The sequence below is a fragment of the Trematomus bernacchii genome, unplaced genomic scaffold (assembly GCF_902827165.1).
Source record: "Trematomus bernacchii unplaced genomic scaffold, fTreBer1.1, whole genome shotgun sequence".
NCBI lineage: Eukaryota > Metazoa > Chordata > Actinopteri > Perciformes > Nototheniidae > Trematomus > Trematomus bernacchii.
The window spans coordinates 454,961-476,971 of record NW_022987569.1 but is presented as its reverse complement, the minus strand read 5'-3'; the positions used below and the strand labels follow the sequence as shown (position 1 = coordinate 476,971).

Genomic DNA, 22,011 nt, shown 5'->3' with positions numbered 1-22,011 from the left:
ACCATGATTTGATTTCTCATCAAACAGTAGTAGTTTATAACGGGTAAAAATAACTTACTCTTTGTTATGACCGGCTCGTAGGCCACAACGGAAAGACAAGGAGACATACACGAGTTTACAAAACCACGGCACATTTATTGTGGTAAATGCAGAGATAGGTGGTTGAGAGGATCGCAGAGTTAGTCTTCCTGCAGCCGCTTTGGAGAGAGACTGGGGCCGTCGTGTGACTCCGGGCAGCTGGGCTGCGGGGGGGGGGGGGGGTGTGTGTGCTAGTGGATCGCCGGAGCTGTATTAGATTAACATTAACATGCTTCTTGTAGTTGTAAGTGCACTGCCTTGCGGCCTGTAGCACCATCCTTGATGGAGCATATGTGTGGGCTGGACCTGTATTTTACAGGAAAGAGGGTAGAATTGTTCTGTTGTTCTTCCTCACCCTCTCACGGGCCGTCTCCACGGCAGCGTTAAAAAATCTTGAAACGCTTCTGCCCATTCACTTTGAATGGGGTGACGTCACTTTTTTTCGCTTTCGCCGAAATGCATTGTGGGCAGGCGAGCGGAGATTCTCAGGATTTTCAAGATCCAAAGTTGAACAATGTTCAACTTTTGAAGCTGAGGAGGAAGCGTCAGCCAATCAAATCCCGTGTACGCAAATCTGACAGTTCAAGCTCTAGCCAATCAAACGGCGTGTATGCTGGGAGAGACATACCGCAGATCATTTCCTCATATTCCAAAAAATGGAGGAGAAATTAGCGGTAGCGAATCAATCACCCGGTGCTTTATGACCAGACCTACCGGGATATAAACCGGAGGAGCCAGGCATGGAGGGAGGTGGCAGAGACAGTGGTATGTTTTCGCCTGTTTTGGGGAGTTTATATCCAGTTTACTTCGGGCTTTTTGGCTTCGTATGTCGCGGGCGGGAGATTCATGTGATTGGTTGATCGCAAAAAAATCCCCAAGCTTCAGATACGCCCACCTCCAAGATTTTTTTAACGCTGCCGTGGAGACGGCCCGTCAGACTTTCGGTTGCGCGCGCTACTAAAGAGACGCGCTACCATGGAAACCAAACAATGGTGTAGCTGTATTAAAGTCCGAGTGGAAACAGTCCTGAGTAAATCTGATTTTGTCAGAAATCGGGAGAAATGCGGGAGAAATATGACCCCGGGAGGAAACCGGGAGAGGGCAATGAAATCGGGAGTCTCCCGCGAAAATCGGGAGGGTTGGCAAGTATGTGTGTCTGTAGTGTACTCACCAGTGTTTGCAGAGTCCTGCTGTGTTGTTGAGAAAAAGCTTCTGGATTCAGTTGAGTGTTTCTTCAGAGAAACAGAGACTTGTCTCGGCTGCTGCTCTGCTGTCGCTCAGACAAACTTCAGCTTTCATTTCCGGGAAATTGAAACTCTTCTCTTACAGTGTGGTCCCACCTCTCAGTGGCTGTTTGCCAAGAGGGAGTGGAGGAAGAACTATTGAGGCTTGTTATTTAACTTTGTGACGATGCATTTTACAGCTGATCCAAGAGGCTTTTCAAATAGTGTATTGAGCACAAGTAGGAATATTTTCTCAATACATAAAGGACATCTCTTTACACATCTGGAGATGTATAGCTATATTTCACAACGCTGTGTTATGGTCCCTGTTTAAGAGCAGCTGGTGAAACACTTCCTCCTCCCTGAACAGACTGTTAGAAATGGGTCTTGTAAGAAATATGAGGAGTAAAGGCTTGTGGAGTTATACAATAAACACACAACGTCTAAATCCTCTTATTAGATGCGATATTAATCACAGAGGAACGAACCCGGGAGGAAGACCCGCCCCCCGTCGAGACCGGCCAATAGGAGAGGACTATAGACTAAAACATATGATGGACAGGAAAAAACGCTCTCTCTCTACCCCGGCCACGCGATAAACAACAGCTGGGAGGAGGCAGCGGTACCCCACGCGATCGGGAGAGCCGATCCACTCTTACACATTCCATTTGTATCACCGTATCATTTGTTTAATTAAATGCTGTTAACTTTTAAATAAGCTTCCTTGGACTCTTTTCAGCTAATCCTGCCCTCAGGTTTAAATCACCTTTAACAGTCTGTACTTAAGTGCCATTTTTTGCTACTTTGTACTTTTACTCCACTACATGTATTTAATCCCTTTAGTTACTTTACAGATCTGGATTAATAATGTGAAATATAATCAAGTGTTAAATCAGACTTTAGTTCCACCTGGAGTAAATTCACAAGCTACCCTGCAGTATACAAAGTCATTCAAACTAGCTGCACCTTTACCAGCTTTGAGAACACTTTTAATGATCAATCATTATAAAACATATAATATATTATTCTGAAATGCACCAATCTGCACAATGACTACTTTTACTGTCGCTACTTTAACTATATTTTGATGATAATACTTTTCTACTTTTACTTGAGTCACATTTTGAATGAAGGACTTTTATTGAGTATTACTACACTCTGGTACTTCTACTTTTACTCAAGTACAGATCTGAGTACTTCTCCCACCTCTGAGGAAAAGTCTAAGAACCTGAATGTGACCCTTGACCTCCATTGAACCACAGCTGCTTTGTTTCTTTCTCCTCAGCTTCTCGTGAGCGCTCCATCATCGAGCGCGGCCTGACTTCCTTCCACGATGTTTCCTGCATTCGCTTCGTCAGACGCACGAGCCAGAGAAACTTCCTGAACATCCAATCAGACGGCGGGTAAAGCTCGTATTTGTAAACCTACTTTGCAAAAAAACAGATTATGATTCTTAAAGGTCTCCTATTATACTATTTTGAGGCATCCTTTTTTTTATTTCCTGCTTTTTTACACATACTCTCTCCAGTACAGGTTAGCTCTGAGTGTTAGCGATGCTTGCTAATGTAAACAAAGACCATATTACGTCCAAAACACGTAGCAACGTTTCTGATAGCAACGTTTCTGATAGGGCCATGGGTGTAAAGCCCGCCCACATTTCCGATATTACGTCATATCGGACGCAAATCTGGATCAGCGCCGTTGTAGCCCCGTTTTTAGAGATTTGGGTACGGAGGAAAAGAGAGAGGGTCTTATTTTCTGACACTTTGTGAGTTGCCTGACACACCGGGGACACATATTTATGTACAAAGGACATGAAAAAGTGCAATTTGCATGATAGGAGACCTTTAAATGTTGTGTTTGTTGCAGCTGTTACTCGTACGTGGGGCGTCGGGGTTACTCCCAGACGGTGTCTCTGGACCGGCAGGGCTGCCTGTATCCAGGGTTGCCAACTCTCACGCATCTGGCGTGTGACACGCGCTTTCACTCTCAATCTCACGCTCTCACGCTGCCCAAACTATTCTCACGCCAAAAACAAGAATACCGAAGACTAGAAACGGGTTTGAAAACTTTTGTCACGTAGTGATCGTCTTCTCAATAGAACATCTTTGATAATGTCTTCTGGCCAATCAGAATCACGATAACGGCGTGGTGTTGTTGCAGGAAGTCCCGACGGAGAATACTTTTGCTGTAGTACATCTCTATACATCGATACAACATTACGTGTTGATAGAAATCAACACGTAATGAAATAAGACCCCACGGTTTGATGATTGATAGGTGTGTGGGCTGTCTTTCATTTTGACACACAGAACAATGGGGGCTATCCACCCTTATCCACAATGTAAAGTAATTCACACAGCCTCTTCCCTCTTCTCTCTGTGAGGAGCAGCAGGTTCAGCTTTCAGAACAAAGTCACAGAAAACTCAAATGGCATTTATTTTTTTAAATATGTCGTGTAGTATTAGATTTATTTATTTTTCTTCTCAAGAGAGTACCAGAATGTGTATTTTATGTTAGTATTTAAAAAAATCTCCTGGGGGAGAATCCCCCCAGACCCCCCTGCAGAGGTTGGGTTTTCAGCATGTCAACTCTTTCACTTGTGGGGAAATTGCAGGATTGGCTCCAGGTCGCCCTTTTTATTTACTACAAGACAAATGTGCCTTTTTATTTCATACAGTTCAATTTGGATTGAGACAGGGAAATAATCTAAACCTCACGCGTGGCGTTTCACTGTCGGGGGGAGCGTGTATGTAATTACATTGCAAATACTGACTTGAGCCCCACCACTGTATGGGTTAGCCCTACCATAGATCAGTGATTCTCAAATGGGGGTACGCGGACCCCTAGGGGTACGTGGGGGTACTGCAGGGGGTACGCGAGAGAAAACAATAAAAAAGGTTAATAAAAAAAATGCTTGTCACGTTGGTAAGCCACCGGAGTTTTTCAAAAGAAAACTTGCTGAGTATAGATCCCCCCAAGAGATTATGCGAAAAGCCTCCACAACATCAGCCAAAGCACTGGAGGCATCGTATGCGGTATCACTGCTCATCGCTAAAGCCAAAAAGCCGTTCACGATCGCTGAGGACCTGTTACTCCCAGCTGCTGTTGTTTTGGCCGAGACGATGCTGGACAGAAGTGCAAGGAGAAGTTCAAAACGGTGCCTCTTTCTAATGACACCGTTTCACGCAGAATAGAACGAATGGGAGCAGATATTGTTGAACAAGTTGTGGGAAAACTTGGAGAAACATTTTCACTCCAGCTTGATGAATCGACCGATGTCAGCGGTAAGGCTCAGCTCATTGCTTTCGTGAGATACGTTGATACTGGCGACATTTATGAAAATGTGCTTTTCTGCAAGACCTTAGAGGGGAAAACAACGGGGGAGGACATTTTTAATGTTGTGAATGATTTCTTTATTGAAAACGAGCTGGACTGGAGAAACTGCATGAGTGTTTACTGACAGAGCTGCCTCAATGACGGGCCGATTTAAAGGGCTCATGGCACGTATTAGGGATACAAATCCAGAAGTGCAGTGGAATCACTGTGTCATACACAGGGAAGCACTGGCGGCCAAAAAGCTGAGTCCTGTGTTGCATGACGTTTTGAACAACAGCATCAAAGTGATTAACTTCATAAAGTCAAGGCCACTCAATGCGCGTCTGTTTCACCGCCTTTGCGAGGACATGGGAGCTGAACACACCCAACTACTGCTTTGCACACAGAAGTGCACAGAAGTGCTCTTATTATTACTTGTTAGTGTTATTGCAATTTATAATTTATTTATTATTACAATTGTTTGTTTTTTTTGCCAATGTTTTGACACTAAATTGTATTTTCTATTTTCAAATGCAGTTTAATGCACCTAAAACTCATTAATAGTGTCATTGCAGTGTTATTACGTAGTTTTTATTGTAATTGCACTTTTTTGTTACAATGTTTTGTTTTGTTTTTAACCCTTTCATGCATTGTGACTGCTTATTTAATGCTGTTTTCTTGTTTATGCATGGGGTTTTGGATGGTAGCACATCAGGCAGCACATTTTATTATAATATTTGTTTATTGTATTTTATAGTTTTTGCATAATATAACATTTTGTTCATTGGTTCATTAAACATATAACTATTACTTAAACATCTGTCGTTATGTTCTTTGTTTCTTGTAATTCATGCATGAAGGAGTTATAAATCACACACTGATGGAACATCACTATATTGTAATTATTTATATAGGCTTTTTCTATCAAAAATGTTCGGGGTCGGTCAGGGGGTACTTGGCTGAGAAAATGTTTCAAAGGGGGTACATTACTGAAAAAAGTTTGAGAAGCACTGCCACCCAACAAAAATACTCTGGAGCCGGAACTGCCGACCCGTATTGCGCATGCGCAGATCTAAGATCCAGTGGAAATGATAAAAAAGTAAAAGTCTCCTGCTTATTGTTCTACTAGGCCAAAATAGAGTCAAAGAGTATATGAGAGTGAGAGTGTGTTAATTAATATATTTGGCAGTTTGGAGTAAGTCTGTAGATTTGTTTGTGTGTGTGTGTTTCATGTATAGGCCTCTCACGATAATTAATTTTGTTGGATACATTTTCCCGGAAATTATTGCGATAAACGATAATATTGTCGGCACCGTTGTATGACCATTTTAGACCACTGACATAATGATAATATATAATAATAATTCAAGTACATCCTTTCAAACTGCAAGTCACATCCTCATGTAAATGGCAATTTATCGAGGTCAGAAAAGTTATCGAGTTCATTTTTATTTATCGTACGATAAGTCAATGAATTGCTTATCGCGACAGGCACACAATAAAACAGTGGAAACAAACATGTTTGACTTTCATTAGTGAATGAAACTGTGTGCACTTTATAGTCTGTGTCCATTATTGTGTATTTGTATATATTGTATATATATCCTATATATATGCTAAGGTCCCGCTGCTGACACGATAGCAGTCATTTCGTGCGCATATGTGCAATTAAACCGAATTAAACCCATGATCAAAATCAAAATCTCACTCCAGCCAGGTACCCAAAGTTGGCAACCCATCACAGCACGGTTCAACCAACCCGGTATCACGGCAAGACGTGAACATGTGACGATCTACCATGCTGGGAGACGTGAATATGTCACGGTTTCGTCCCTTCAAACGTGACAGTTACACGGTATTGTTAACATGGCCCAACCAGTGGAGAAATACCCGGAAGTGCCAAGTAAATGGTCTACCGCGCCTATTGGTCGGTTTTTATTGTCAAAATTAGATGTTTTTAATTTATTTTTTAATCGTCACACTCGATTTCGCCAATTTTCTTGTTGCCCTAGCTGGTCGACACCTCTTTTAGCAGAAACAAAGGCTACATTAATGTATTAAATCGATGTTAATCCATGTGTGTGGATCATAGAGTCTATGATACACACACATGGATTAACATCGATTTTAATCCATGTGTGTGTATCATAGAGTCTATGATACACACACATGGATTAACATCGATTTTAAACAAAGTCAACCTCGGTTCTTTTAGCCAGATGTTTTTAACCCACTTACCAGGTCTTTTACCAGATGTTGTGGTACGCAGCCTCGGACACCCCACCGGGGGAGACCCCCTCGGGGGGGCAGGAGTACAAGTTTTAACACCGCCGCATACGCTCTGTGCTTCAGCCGCTGCTCTCTTTTATCCCTTTTATTGCATTTTCTTAAACATTTTTTAACACGGACCAAACAGGGCTTTTATAAACTTTTATTGGTTTTACTACAGGAGTTTTTAAACAGGTTTTTAAACAAAAGATATTGACCCGAGAGCCCGTGCACCACGCCGCTCGTTCCCCAAAACCCTAACCAAGTCTTCACCCTAACATTAATGATTCCCCTCATGGGGACCTCCATAAAGGAGGCGAGTCCCCACACGTGACTGTGTAAACAACTTTTGGTCCCCACAAGGATAGTGATGCTAGGTCTCACACACACACACACACACTCACACACACACACACACACACACACACACACACACACACACACACACACACACAGTGTTTGTGGCGTTAGCATCATTGAATGTATCTCTTAGTCTTGTTGACTAGAACTCAAGGAGGACATTTCCGCTCTAATCGAGGAAATAAAAGGTATTTTCTTTATTAAAACCTCAATAATGTGAAGATGATTTTCCACTTCTTTCTTCCGATACTCCAAAAAAAGAAGAAGGTGTTTGAACGTTTAATGTTGATATTGATTAACAGCTTCATTCTGCAGATCGTTGCTCGGCTTTTAATGAATGAACAACGATGGCTTTGTACAGAAAGGACTCTGATAGAATGAATGTCAGGGGCAATAACACAGTGTACTTTATTTGAATGACAAATTAATATATAAAAACATATTCAAGATCAAAATAAAGTACCTCAGAATGTAACTACAGTAAAAATCTTGACTGCATGTAGTGTAGATGTTTGTCCACTAGGGGGCGACACATCCTCACAGTTCACATGGAGAGACCTGCTAACACACCTTTACAGAACTGCTTTAATGACACAGGTATTTAAGCATCACCACTAAAACTATTGTGTTTTCCTCAGAATGGAAATGGAAAATCAGCATTTACTTTAATGAGAAGTTTCAAATGTACGCCTCAATCCAGAAATGCCACTGAAAAACAAGTGAAATAACACATTATGTTCACATACTATTTAAAACACAGCTTGCACAATCATCCTCAGTGTCATCTACACAGTGATCCTTCTTTAAAGATCGTTATGCAGTGTAAATAAACACAACTGAAGCACAAACAAAAGAACATTTTCTATTTTGAAGGAAGACTGCTTTTACTTTCAGGCAGAAGAGAGGCCATGTTGTTCGTGTCCTTTAATTGTCTTCATATAAGGCCAGACAGAAGAGGTCAAAGCATAAGAGAGTATGCATCAGAATCAGAATCAAGTTTATTGCCAGGTACGTTTAAACATACAAGGAATCTGCTTTGGTATCTGGTGGTGCGAACATAAACAATCTAAAGAAATAAGTTGCAAAGTATATATGTTAGAGCCAGTATTTTGTTTTTATAAGAAAGGCCACCTAATCGTGACGTCTGTAGTCAACACACTATGAAAGACTACAATTCCCACGGCGCCTCCTTTAAGTGACAGTGATGGGCAGCAACCTGTCAGAAAGACGCCGTCGAGGAACAATTTTTAACCGTTCAATTACCCTTTAAGTTATTAAGTTATATTTCAAGAAAGAAAGAACACCTAAGTTGTTTGTTATTTTATTTGAGTTTTGCCTATTTGTTTTGACTATTGTAAAGGCCTCTTTTCTTTGTTGCATGTGTACAAGTTAGTTATTTTATTTTGAGCAAACACATCGCATCATATCATCAAAATCATCGGAGGCCAAGCAACTCTTCAACTGTAAGTAACACAAAGATAAAGGAAAGAAAACGAGTTAAAAATGTCTGTTTAAGGCGTCTAGTGGCTTGATAGAAAAATAAGGAAGGAAGCCACGACAATATATATAAGGAAAATAAAGAATAAATATTTTTAAGAAACAATTTAGCATTAAACATGTACAGTATTTACAACACATTCAAATGTAACTATACAAATAACCTTAAAGCTAAAGAACATGGGTAGTATTGTGTGTGCATGCTGTGTGTGAAATGAATCACCTGCATCAATGTACGTACAGAAGTCATATTTGCTGTCGGTGAAACAGTTTCCTTGTAATCAATTCCCTCTACTTGACTATAGCCTTTAGCTACATATCTGGCTTTAAAAATCTCAGATCCATCTGGGCTTTCCTTTACTGCATATACCCAACGACCTCCCACTGCTTGCTTGCCTTTTGGCAGTGTGGTCAGACTGAAGGTCTCATTCTCTGTTAAAGAGTTAATCTCCTCTTTCATTGCATCAGCCCACATTTTTGATTTCTTAGAGCCTACAGCCTGCATGTATGTTTTGGGTCACAAGCAACTCTGTAGAAATAATCTACATTTTCACCTTCATCATTACAATCAGCCTTACACTGATACTCCAATAAATATTCTGGAGCGTTTCTTTGTCTAGTGGGATAGCGTCGTGCACTCTCTCCCTGTTCTCTTTGAGTACTATCTGTCTGGATCTGACTAGCCTCAATATTCTCCTCACTATCGGACTGTACACCCACATTAGGCTCTCTCTGATTCTGGTTGACCATTTTTGTCCCTGCTGGTGTTGTGGGAATAATTTCTCCATAAGTGTCATCATCCATATTACGATTTGTCTGAGTCTGACTATCTGCGCTACTCTTTGTGATACATTTTACCAGCCTATGTTTCAGGACTTTCCCTGTCTCAGGATAAAATACTTGGAATGCTGGGCTATATTTGTCGTATCCTACAAAAATACCCTTTGCACATCTAGAATCTAGCTTCTTCTTATCCTGCTTATACCCGTAGCATTCAGAGCCAAATATTTTCATGTTGGACAAGTTGGGTGTTTTGCCAGTAAAAACACGGTATGGTGTCTGCTCTAGACGCTTACAGTAACACCTGTTACGTATCTGTGCTGCTGTTTGTACAGCATATGTCCATAACTGCTTTGGGAGGTTACTCTCTAATAGCATGCATCGTGACATCTCAAATAAGGTCCTCCAACCTCTCTCTGCAGTACCGTTCTGGTGAGGTGAGAATGGTGCACTTGTCTCGTGCCTTATCCCTTTCGTCCTAAGTAAAGTTTGAAACTCATGCCCGGTGAATTCAGTACCGTTGTCAGATCTTATGCACTTAATGTGTCCATATGGAGCAGTATCCGCTATGAATTTCTCAGTAGCTTTTGCTGTATCACTCTTTGCTTTGATAAAGTAGGGAAAAATCATCCCACTATAATCATCAGTAAATGCTATTGCATATCTGTACCCGTCTTTATCTGCTGGTTCTATTGGACCGCATAGGTCTGTATGTACTAGCTCCAGTACTGTCTTAGCTTTTACATCTGCCTGCCTGTTTCTGCTTTGAGTACATTTTCCCTGCGTACATATTTCACAGTTATGGTTAGACATGTCATGTTTCCCTTTGATCGACATACCTTTAACCACTTTCTCTAGTTTAGACACATCCTCAAAATTACAATGACCAAGTATTCTATGCCATGTCTGGATGTCATGACAACCATTACAAACATCATCAGTATTTTCATCCTCTACTGTGCTAAGGTAATATAGCCTACCATACACATCCATTTTAAACTTGGTACCATTTTGATGAATCAGCCAATCATCACCGTCCTTGAAGCAGACCTCAGCTCCACTGGCTGTCGCTGCTTTCACGGAGAAAATGTCCTGTGGAAAAGATGGGATGTAAAGCGCTCGTTTGAGCCTCGTTTTCACTTGCCGTCCCTCGCTGTCGAGCAGAACAACTTCGGCTTCTCCCCTCATCTTCGCCATCCCGGTCGTTTTCGTTCCATCTGCCAGCTCTATCACATGGTCCTCGGGTCTAAAGCTCTTATCGATTGTCTTAAACTTTGCCGGGTCATTAATCATGTGCGTTGTGGCACCACAGTCGACCATAATACCTCTCTTATTTCCTACTTGATTTCACTTATTTTGAAAAAGAATGATGCACCGGTATCATCCTCCGTGTCTCCGTCTGCCTTCTTCACCTGATCACGGCCCAGCCCTCTGCCTCGCCCCCTTCCTCGGTGTGGCGTGTCCCACCGTCGCTCCTCTCGCCTCGCTTGGATCTCGTTAGGGCATGTCCTAGCTATATGGCCATCTTTCCGCATGTGTAGCATTCAGTGTCGGCCAAGTCCATCTTCTTCCCTCTTCCACGTCCTCGTGTCCTTGCCCCGCTAGTCCTCATAACGCCGTCCTCATCCGCATTCATGTCACTCGTCCTATATTTGTCAGTGCTCTCATAGCTCCGCAGTTTAGCTTTGAAGTCACCGAACGTTAGACGGTCGTTGGTTTGAGTGACGTGCACGACAAACGGGTTGAATGAGTCCGGTAACCCCTTCACTACCATGGCAATCTGCAACCCGTCACTGATATTTTCTTCGGCCCTTCTCAAAGACGTGAATATAGTCTCCGCTCGAATAATATAATCAGTAACAGTCTCGTTGCTTGCTTCGTGGAGAGAAGAGAGTTCACAGTACAGGCTCACGACTCGTGGTTTGTCCTTTCCTGCGTAGTGCTCTCGGAGTATTGCCAACGCTTTTCTTCCATCTCGTTTTGCGTCTCTCATAATGAGTGATAAACTCTTATTATCTAGACACTGCACTAATTCAGCATATGCTTCTGCATTCTTTGTTGCGTCTTCTTCAAGTGCTTGTTCGTTGTTGTAGTCTATCGCTGGCTCTTCTAGGATAACTTCACTGAGGCCGCGCAGTTCCATGTGCGCCAAAAACCTCGTCTCCCATAACTCAAAGTTTTTCTCGTCACCGTCGAATAACAACTTAAACCACCTTTGGCCTCCTTGACTGGGCCCATAACCTGTTGCGTGAGACATTATATTCAGCAGAAGTCTCCACGTTTGCAGTCAACCAAAGTAGTTTGTAAGTATGCTATGGACAGAAAACACACACGACCACATCGCTCAGAGTTTGGCCTGGAGTACGGGGCCGTTTATTGAATCTGCGCATGCTCATTAGCATGACCACGTTTCTTTCACTCAGGCACATTCTGATGATGTCATACACATGAACTGAAACATGACTTTGTTCTTATACAAATATGCTTAACATGAGGCATCCTTTTTTTTTTAAATGTCCTGCTTTTTTACACATACTCTCTCCAGTACAGTTTAGCTCTGAGTGTTAGCGATGCTTGCTAATGTAAACAAAGACCATATTACGTCCAAAATTGTCACACATTGTTTCTGATAGCAACGTTTCTGATAGTGTCGTGGGTGTAAAGCCCGCCCACATTTCCGATATTACGTCATATCGGACGCAAATCTGGATCAGCTCCGTTGTTCCCCCGTTTTTAGAGATTTGGCTACGGAGGAAAAGAGAGAGGGTTTTATTTTCTGACACTTTGTGAGTTCCCTGACACACCGGGGACACATCTTTATGTATAAAAGACATGAAAAAGTGGATTTTGCATGATAGGAGACCTTTAAAATGTGTGTTTTGCAGGTGTTACTTGTACGTGGGGAGTCGGGGCTACTCCCAGACGGTGTCTCTGGACCGGCAGGGCTGCCTGTATCACAGCACGGTTCAACATGAGCTGCTGCACGCGCTCGGGTTCAACCACGAGCAGTGCCGCTCCGACAGAGACCAGCACATCCGGATCCTGTGGGAGAACATCCAGTCCGGTCTGTCACCTCTAAACTGTTCTTATTATACATCCATGCTTTAAACATTCAGTAATAAGGGGGATAACGTGCAGCAAGGCACACAATATAGATTCCAAAAAAATATTCTGTCTTCTTCTCGTGATTTCTCTGCGGTCCAATGCTCCGTCTTTTAGTCTATTTTCTTTTCCCCCTTGATTTTCCTTAGCAACATTCATTATTTTGCTTAGCAATGGTCTGTTATCGAGTATTAACAACCTCTGAAATCCTGTATTGATCAACCCTTTAATGTTTTATCCTCATCTAATACACAACTAACTTCACAATGAATTGAGGAATGGTGTGAAGTTCATTTTCTGTATTTTCTGACCCTCCTTGTGATTCTCGTCCTCTCAGGTTGGGCGTATGCCTTCGACAAGATAAGCATGCTTAACCTGAGGCCTGTACTACGAAGCCGGTTCAACATAACCTGGATATGTTTGAGTTAGCCGGTTGGCCTAATCCAAAACATACGCACTCTCGCTAAGCGATCCTACGGCGCGGGTTATCAAGTGGATCACTCAAGCCAGCCGTGTCCTATCTAGTTAGGAGCGCGTTCACATGAAAGGGGTGGTATTTGGAGCATTCGACCAATCACAAACATGGAGAAGCGCACTGACAGCGCAGCGTCATACTTCCTGAATGAAAAGTCAACTATAATATTAGACAAATATGAAGAAGTTAAACTTTAAACATCCATGACTTAAATACTTTATCCAGGATAAAAGCCACATAGCTGCACCTGCAAGGTGAATACAGCTGGTAAAAGAAAAAGTGTTTGAATGCGTACATTAACAGGTTTATGAAATCACTGCCCCGTCCAAGACACGAGTGGATCTGACTTTAATTACATTTGACTCCAGTGTTTTTCGTCAACTTAATGTGTTGCTTAAAATAATACTTTTGCATACAGTATGTGACACTGTGAGTGTTGCACGGCCAGATACGGCTCAAGAAGCTGACTCAGATAAGGAAATATATGATACATTATGATGTGATATCATGTGATATGAATGATAATGGGACACATCGCCGTCTGCACTCACAGTGCCGCGGACTGTACTTAATGTTACTCTGATCCGGTTACATGTTGTGGCAGATATTTAAGTAAGCTTTCTTAACGCTAATGTTATAATAGTCAGATTGCTCTGAAGATGTGAGGTGATATTCTATTAATGTTCACGTTCACACAGTCAGTTGATTTTTGCCGGCCGTCTTTCCTGCAGGCAGTTTTTCTGTATTTCCTTTCTCCTGTAATATGACTTGATCGCTTTAACCTGTTAAGCACCTTCCCCCGTACCGGGGGGAAAAACGCGTCATCTGCAGGAAACAGTGTCTGAGGGCATCTTAATATTTAATAAACTATGAATGTTTTATATCCATGTAACGGGAAGAAACTCAGCTAACTGATCTTTTTTACGCACAATGCTAACGCTCAGCCTCTGAATTAGCAACGAGTAAAAAATGCTAACGCATTACTGCACAGAAACTCACTCATAAAACCCTTATTATTTATCTTGTCTGCACATCCAACCAATCGATTTGCATCGTGAGAAGACACAGAATCGATCGGTACATACATTATCACTCTATGATAAGAACTCGCGGAGATATTAACAAGAACAGACATCAAAACATGTGGCGCTAGGTAGCTAAAACCGGCAACATGGCTACCTTGGTCGTTGTCTGGTCAAAAGTGGTCTTCAATGGCGTTAAAACGATAAAAGCGCTGCTGAAATTAATCCATAGGTTAATCCAATGTGTCTGTGTCCCTTTGAAATGATTTCTGATAATCCATAAGTAATAAACCCTGCTTTTCCGTTTCCAGATGTCAGAGCGAGAGATAGCTTCACTCTCATGCAAAATTACATGCGCAAAGCCCCCACCTTTTTTTGGTAACGTTGGTGTGTATGTGAAAACTTCCCTTCGATTCTATTGGCTCTAGAAAGAGATGTCAATCACCAAAATCGACCAATGGGTTCCAGAGAAACGGTAAAAACGCCCATTTCCACCCAAATCACCTCAGAGGTGGAGTTTTTTTTGCTAAACCTCTCTAAAAAGGTCAAATGTCACTTGTTTTGCATCAATCTTGATACAGGGTACTTATTATATGTTGTACTTTGGATTCCTAAAGCTTTTAGTCTACCTTACCATCATCCAAGGGTAGTTTTCACTATAAGTAAAAATAATTTTTGGACGGACACTATCATTTACAGTTTTTTACTATGTTCAATCTGAATTTTCTTTAAAATAAAAAACATCTGTTGATTCTGACTTTTCATCCAACTCACAGGTTTATCATATTTTCTCACACTTTGAGAAAAAAGATTATTAATTTTCCCCTTTTAGAAGTGTAGTTATGGTCATTTGTTCTGGAAATGTCCTTTTCGAGCCTGAGACCTGAAAAACAGGCTTGGGGTCTAACAGGTTAAACTCCGCACACTGAGCTCTGATTGATCAGCAGGCAGTGCTTTCACTGAGTTGAGCTCTTAGCCTGCAACCTAACCTGCTCTGGACCAGGGGGGTATACTACGAATCAAGATTTTCGTTTAGCAAGCTAACTTCAGGGGTTTCCGGTCCTACGAAGCTGGTTCACTTTTTAGCGGGCTAGATAACTTATTCTGAACGGCTATCCTCCAGAGCAGGATAGGTTCCAGGATAAAAGCACTGCCTGCTGACCAATCAGAGCTCAGTGTGCGGAGTTTAAAGCGATCAATTCATATGACAGGAGGAGAAAGGAAATACAGTTTAAACTGCCGTTGCAGGAAAGACGGCCGGCCAAAATCACCGACTGTGTGAGCGTGAAAATTCATAGAATATCCCCTCCCATCTTCAGAGCAATCTGACTATTATAACATTAGTGTTAAGAAAGCTTACTTAAATATCTGCCACAACATAAGTAACCGGATCAAAGTAACATTATGTAGCATACAGTCCGCGGCACTGTGAGTGCAGACGGCGATGTGTCCCATTATCATTCATATCACATGATATCACATCATAATGTATCATATATCTCCTTATTTGAGTCAGCTTCTTGAGCCGTATCTGGCCGTGCAACACTCACAGTGTCACATACTGTATGCAGAAGTATTATTTTAAGCAACACATTAAGTTGACGAAACACTCGAGTCAAATGTAATTAAAGTCAGATCCACTCGTGTCTTAGACGGGGCAGCAGTGATATCATAAAACTGTTAATGAACGTATTCACACACTTTTTCTTTTACCAGCAGTATTCACCTTGCAGGTGCAACTATGTGGCTTTTATCCTGGATAAAGTGTTTAAGTCATGGATGTTTAAAGTTTAACGTCTTCATATTTGTCTAATATTAGTTGACTTTTCATTCAGGAAATATATGACGCGATGCGCTGTCAGTACGCTTGTCCATGTTTGTGATTGGTCGAACACTCCAAATACCACCCCTTTTATGTGAACGCGCACCTAACTAGATAGGACACGGCTGGCTTGAGCGATCGAGTTGATAGCCAGCGTCGTAGGACCGTTTAGCGAGAGCGGGTTTTTTTTTTTATTTAGTCAACCGGATAACTCAAAACATATCCAGGATATGTTGAACTAGATTCGTAGTATACCCCCCAGGTTAGCCACTCAGCATAAGTTACTATGGAGATCTAGCCCGCTAAAAAGAGAACCAGCGTCGTAGGACCGGAAACCCCGAGTTTTCCCTGAAGTTAGCCCGCTAAGTGAAAATACGGCTTCGTAGTACAGGCCTCTGAACACACCATACGACTACAACTCCGTCATGCAGTACCACAGGTTACCAAGCATTCATCATCATTTATAAACATAATGGATATAAGTCAAAGGAACAGTTCACCCAAAACAATGAATTGTAGACAGAACTGAGGCTTGAATTGCGAGAGCCCAAGAAATAAAAGTGCAAATGTATTTCTACGGACCCAAAAATAGCTAAATATGTTTCAAAAAGGTCTGTTTTTATTTGAAAAAATAACCTTTGGACTACAGGTAGCCTGGACAGGTGAGTAACATTAAGAATTTATATATTTTTGGGTAAATTTGAATTCTGAGAAAAAATTTAAATATTAGAAAAATCAATTCATGAAAAAAAGGCTAATTCTGAGAAAAAGGGACATTTTGTGAAGAAAGTCAAAATCTGCTAAAAAGTTTGAATTCTGAGAAAAAAGTTAAAATATGAGAAAATAATTTAATTAGGAGGAAAATTGAAAATTATTTTAAAGGTCACCTACAGTATCATGCTATTTTTAGGCATAGGTCTCAGATATATAAAAATACATAAAAAACATGTCTATGAAGTGTTTTGCTCAAAATACCAAACAGATCACCCATTCTAGCCATGCCTCATATCCCTCTATTTCACTTCCTGTTTCAAAAGGGCTGATTCTGGGTATAAAGCTTTAAAAAAAATAAGAATTGATAAAAAAAGAAAAAAGGGGGGGTCTGAGCTCATGCGGGACCCGGCAGCTACTGTCTAAACTAAATACTGCCGTGATGAAACGCCATATCAAGGATTATCAAGGATTATCTCTGAAACAGTATGGAGCTCAAAGGCTTTCTCTCTTGCTTGTTATACCACAAGGTGAGTTCCTTTTTATTTCCTGCTTCTTCACACACATGCTCTCCAGTACAGGTTAGCTCTGAGTGTTAGCGATGCTAATGTAAACACGACCATATTACGTCCAAAACAGTCGGGCATTGTTTCTGATAGCAACTTTCTGATAGTGCCGTGGGTCCGCCGCCGATATTACGTCATATCGGCAGCAAATCTGGATCAGCTCCGTTGTAGCCCCGTTTTTAGAGATTTGGGTACGGAGGAAAAGAGAGAGGGTTTTATTTTCTGACACTGCGTGAGTTCCCCGACACACCGGGGACACATATTTATATATAAAAGACATCAAAAAGTGCATTTTGCATGATAGGTCCCCTTTAAAAAGTCCAATTCTGTGAAAAAGTTAGAACTCAGAAACATTTGAAATTGTTCTAATTCTGAAAAAAAAAACACTAATTCTGGAATAAATGTTGAATAGTCCAGCCCATCTCTTCTTTTTATTTAAATAAAGCAGCTAAATGAAGTTATTACAGCAACAGAATGAATACAAAATTGGCAAATAATAATGATACATAATATTTAAATGCATAACATTGATAAGAGTGAAACCAGGATTAAAACTTTTTCTGATTTACACAATAAAAATGTCGTCATAATATTGAAATAGATTAGATTTTTTTTTTGGTGACTCTTTAAGGAGCATTTGAGTCTCAATGGTTTCTAAATGTTTAATATATATACAAGCTAATAATATTGAAGCCCCTGTGCTCTTAATGTTTCCAGGTATGCCTTCAGCGGGAACAATATGCCCACCATGGTGCCGATCCCCAACGCCAACGTAGAGTTCGGCACGGCCAATCAGATGAGCAGGAACGACATCAGCAGACTGAACACGCTGTACAAATGTTGAAAGGTAAGAAAACACACGCTGGGTTCCCTTCATTCATCTGTTTTCAGGGCAAAGGAAAGTGTGTTTGTCGCCTTTAACGTGTTTCTTCTGTTCCAACAGGTGGTGAAGAAACCCTGAGGACATGGGGCCAATTTACACATCAAACCTGCTCTTTATAGCACAGTCTGAGAAAGTGTGTTGATAATAAATCTTCATGTTCGATGAAGTGTATTTTGTAATTTGTGCACTTAACACTTTTGTACTTCAGAAAATGATCCTGATTTTTTTATTCTTCTACCTCAGTTTGAAGAAAGGTGTGAAGAAGAGGTGAACGATGTGTAAAAGCTGCAGAATCTCTAATGTATAAACTCAAACTCGTATTACTTTTAGTGTCTGTTTCAAATGTCAGCATCAAAACAAACGTAACTTACCAAAAGCACAAAATGGTGCGTAAAGGTATATATTATGTAATTGGAAAAGCATCATCAATCATTTGTTGATCTTGTATTTAAGTATTTTTTTAAGTAACTGAAGCTGCCAAAATAATCGTTTTCGAGTCAAAAGTATATATAATATTTGGAGTTGTACAGAAGATGATTAGTGCCACAACTGAAAAGAAAAAGTGAGATCTGACCAAAAGTGATTTCTTTTTTTGTTACTGTAGTTAGAATTCTGACTTTTAAGAAATACACTTTTGGTCAAATCTCAATTTTCTTTTTTTTAAACATGTGGCCCTAATCTACGGATCTAGAGGATTAGTGCTAAAAGAGGATTAGAGACACATGATTAGGGGCCACATGTAAAATAGTTTGTGAGATCTGACGATAAGTGACATTTCTTCGCAGGGGGGTTCTATCCAATGCAGAAATGGAGATGGCTATCCATGCCTTTACCTTACATGACACTTGTTAGATGCTTTTATCCAAAGTGACTTACATACTCAATACTGTGGGCAATCCCCACAGGAGCAATTTGGGGTGAAGTGTCTCGGGGACACAACGACAGCCTGACTGCAGTGGGGTTTGAACCTGTGACCATCTGATCCCCATACCAAGCCTCCATCCACTGCGCCACACGCCTCCTTTATTTCATCCCGGCTTGATTACTGTAATGCTCTTTTATCCTGCCTCAACAAAACATCAATAAACCGGTTACAACAGGTCCAAAATGCTGCAGCCAGATTGCTGAAATAGAAATTCTCTAACTATGAGATTCTGACTTTTACAAACACAAACTCAATGGGATCCGATTGCTCTTTTTCCACTTCACAAAATATATTTGATGTAAGTAAAAGTATCATGACTAAACTATAGAAACACTGAGTTGCAAGAACACAGAACAATATCACAGAACATCTGTATTGGAAAATATATCATTTATATTCCACTTTGCTAACAGTTCCTTTGCTAAGAAATATTGTTTAATATAAAATCAATGAATTTATAAAAGAGTATATTTCCCCCTGTGGCACGCTCCACTCACAGCTGCACACACACACACACACACACACACACACACACACACACACACACACACACACACACACACACACACACACACACACACACACACACACACACACACACACACACACCGTCTGACTTCATACTGAGTGTTTGTGGGTTCAGCATCATTTCATTTATCTCTTAGTCTTGTCTCTGGAGCTCAAGGAGGACATTAACTCTAATCGAGGAAATAAAAGGTATTTTCTTGAAACCTCAATAATGTGAAGATGATTTTCCACATCTTTCTCGCTGACACTGTTAGTGGATATATGGCTGCATTATCCAAAGAAACGAACACAGTGTTTGAATGTTAAATGTTGATATTGATCTTGATAAACTAGAGGGAGGGGAGACCAGGTGCATGTTGCGAAAGATTATTGTTACAGTTGATGAAGGGGGTGGGGGAGGGGTGTCTGAAGTCAAAGATGAATCTTGATTGGGCCAAATTGACCCCGAGTGACCCCCAACAATTCTGCTGGGTCTCCCCAAACCAGAACACCAAATTAAACACTTTTTTGTAGAGACCTTTAGACTTGGCAAAAATGGTCAAAATCAGTTTTGTAGTGTTTATATAGCTGTTGTGGAGGATATCATGAAGCCTTGTTCCGATACAACAAACTAGAGCGTAGTTATTATATAATTTTAACTTGAAACGGGTCAGGGGAGACCCGAACACAACATAAGGGTTAAAGGAAGACAATACAGCAGGGAGGACACACAAGCATTTTAATGTACACCTGAAACCAGAAAAGCCAATAAAAAACAAGTGAATGAATAAATAAATAACACATTTAGAGTCACATACTATTTAAAACACAGCTCGCACAATCATCCTCAGTGTCATCTAGCCAGTTATCCATCTTTTAAGGCAAGGCAAGGCAAGGCAAGGCAAGGCAAGGCAAGGCAAGGCAAGGCAAGGCAAGGCAAGGCAAGGCAAGGCAAGGCAAGGCAAGGCAAGGCAAGGCAAGGCAAGGCAAGGCAAGGCAAGGCAAGTTTATTTATATAGCAGCTTTCAACACAAGGCAATTCAAAGTGCTTTACAAAAATGAAAGACATTAAGAAAATGGCATTTAAAAACAGTCATTAAAAAGCAAAGATAATAAAATAAACATTAAAAGAAAAATTACATGAATCAAAGTTTCAGTGCAGTTTAAGATCTGAATATATCAATTAAAAGCAGCGTCAGAAAGATGCAGTTCTGAGACAGACTAACTCTTATTGTCCCCTGGTCTTCGTTGAGCTTTGTGCAGCGTTTCATTAATGCAGCACTTTTAGTAAACGTTGCATGTGTTGTCAAGATGGTAAAGAGGATTCTTCTTTGCATGTGTTTTGGCACATTTGTGTTTTTATATTTGCATCGTTTTTGAAACTGCAGCGTGTTTATAATAAGTGCGTTGGCCCCTGTCGGCCTCCATACTTATCCATGTCAGTTTTGGTTTATACAAAAAGTGGTCTTATGAATTAGTTACTATTTTGTTTAACTTAATTACCTGTGTACTGCAAAATGTAAATTCATAATACAAGGCCTTTTTAAAAAATGTTATCAAAATGAGTTTCACTCCCATCTGTACTCTGAGTGGTTTGTTCATATATCATCAATAGCCAGATTTATAGACTGATTATTGATGATTGCGTTAAGGATTATAACATCTGTTTCCCTAAAACACATGTGGAGAATAGATTTCTCTTAAAGGCTGCTGACAGTTTTTCTGGATTTATGTAGTGGTTGTTACGTGCTCTTGTTGTTGTTTTTCTCTGTCTCTCTGCTGCGCAGGTACACCTGGTCCGCCCCTGGCTCCGCCTCCCCCAGGTGTCCTAATGCCATTCAGCTGGGGATTTAAAAGGAGAAGCTGGAGGAGAAGAGCCCCGCCTTTTCCCCTGAACAAACCTTCTGATGCCGTTTGGATCTGTTGATGTCTTTTGTTGCTACTATGTGTGTGAACTCTGGAGGACCCCATTAGTGTAGGTTTTCTCGTGGCTTTATTTTTCCCATAGGGCTTTTTCTTCTGTTAGATCTCTGGGTAGAGGAGGGAAGTTCTGGGTCCTACGGCCAGTGGACCTTATTTTTTTAAGTAACTGAAGCTGCCAAAATAATCGTTTTCGAGTCAAAAGTATATATAATATTTGGAGTTGTACAGAAGATGATTAGTGCCACAACTGGAAAAAAAAAGTGAGATCTGACCAATAGTTATTTATTTTTTTGTTAGTCAGAATACATTTTTAAAAGGAATTTTCTCAGAATTTTGACTTTTAAGAAATACACTTTTGGTCAAATCTCAATTTCTTTTTTTTTTAAACATGTGGCCCTAATCTATGGATCTAGAGGATTAGTGCTAAAAGAGGATTAGAGACACATGATTAGGGGCCACATGTAAAATAGTTTGTGAGATCGGACAATAAGTGACATTTCTTCTCAGGGATGGAGATGGCTATCCATGCCTTCACATCACATGTTACTTGT

The 22,011-nt window shown here is 40.8% G+C and overlaps 1 protein-coding gene across 1 annotated transcript in view; it reads left to right on the top strand.

The window, feature by feature from the left end:
- The window catches only part of LOC117479172 (high choriolytic enzyme 1-like), a 28,344-nt gene extending 10,091 nt beyond the window's left edge, over positions 1-18,253 (top strand). Inside the window, exons 3-8 of the mRNA XM_034126179.1 lie at positions 2,587-2,704; positions 12,410-12,588; positions 12,964-13,010; positions 16,332-16,384; positions 17,940-18,069; positions 18,166-18,253. Coding sequence (XP_033982070.1) covers positions 2,587-2,704; positions 12,410-12,588; positions 12,964-13,010; positions 16,332-16,384; positions 17,940-18,066 — 524 coding nt within the window. The 3' untranslated portion in view covers positions 18,067-18,069; positions 18,166-18,253. The remainder of the gene's footprint in view (positions 1-2,586; positions 2,705-12,409; positions 12,589-12,963; positions 13,011-16,331; positions 16,385-17,939; positions 18,070-18,165) is intronic.
- The last annotated feature ends 3,758 nt before the right edge of the window (positions 18,254-22,011 follow it).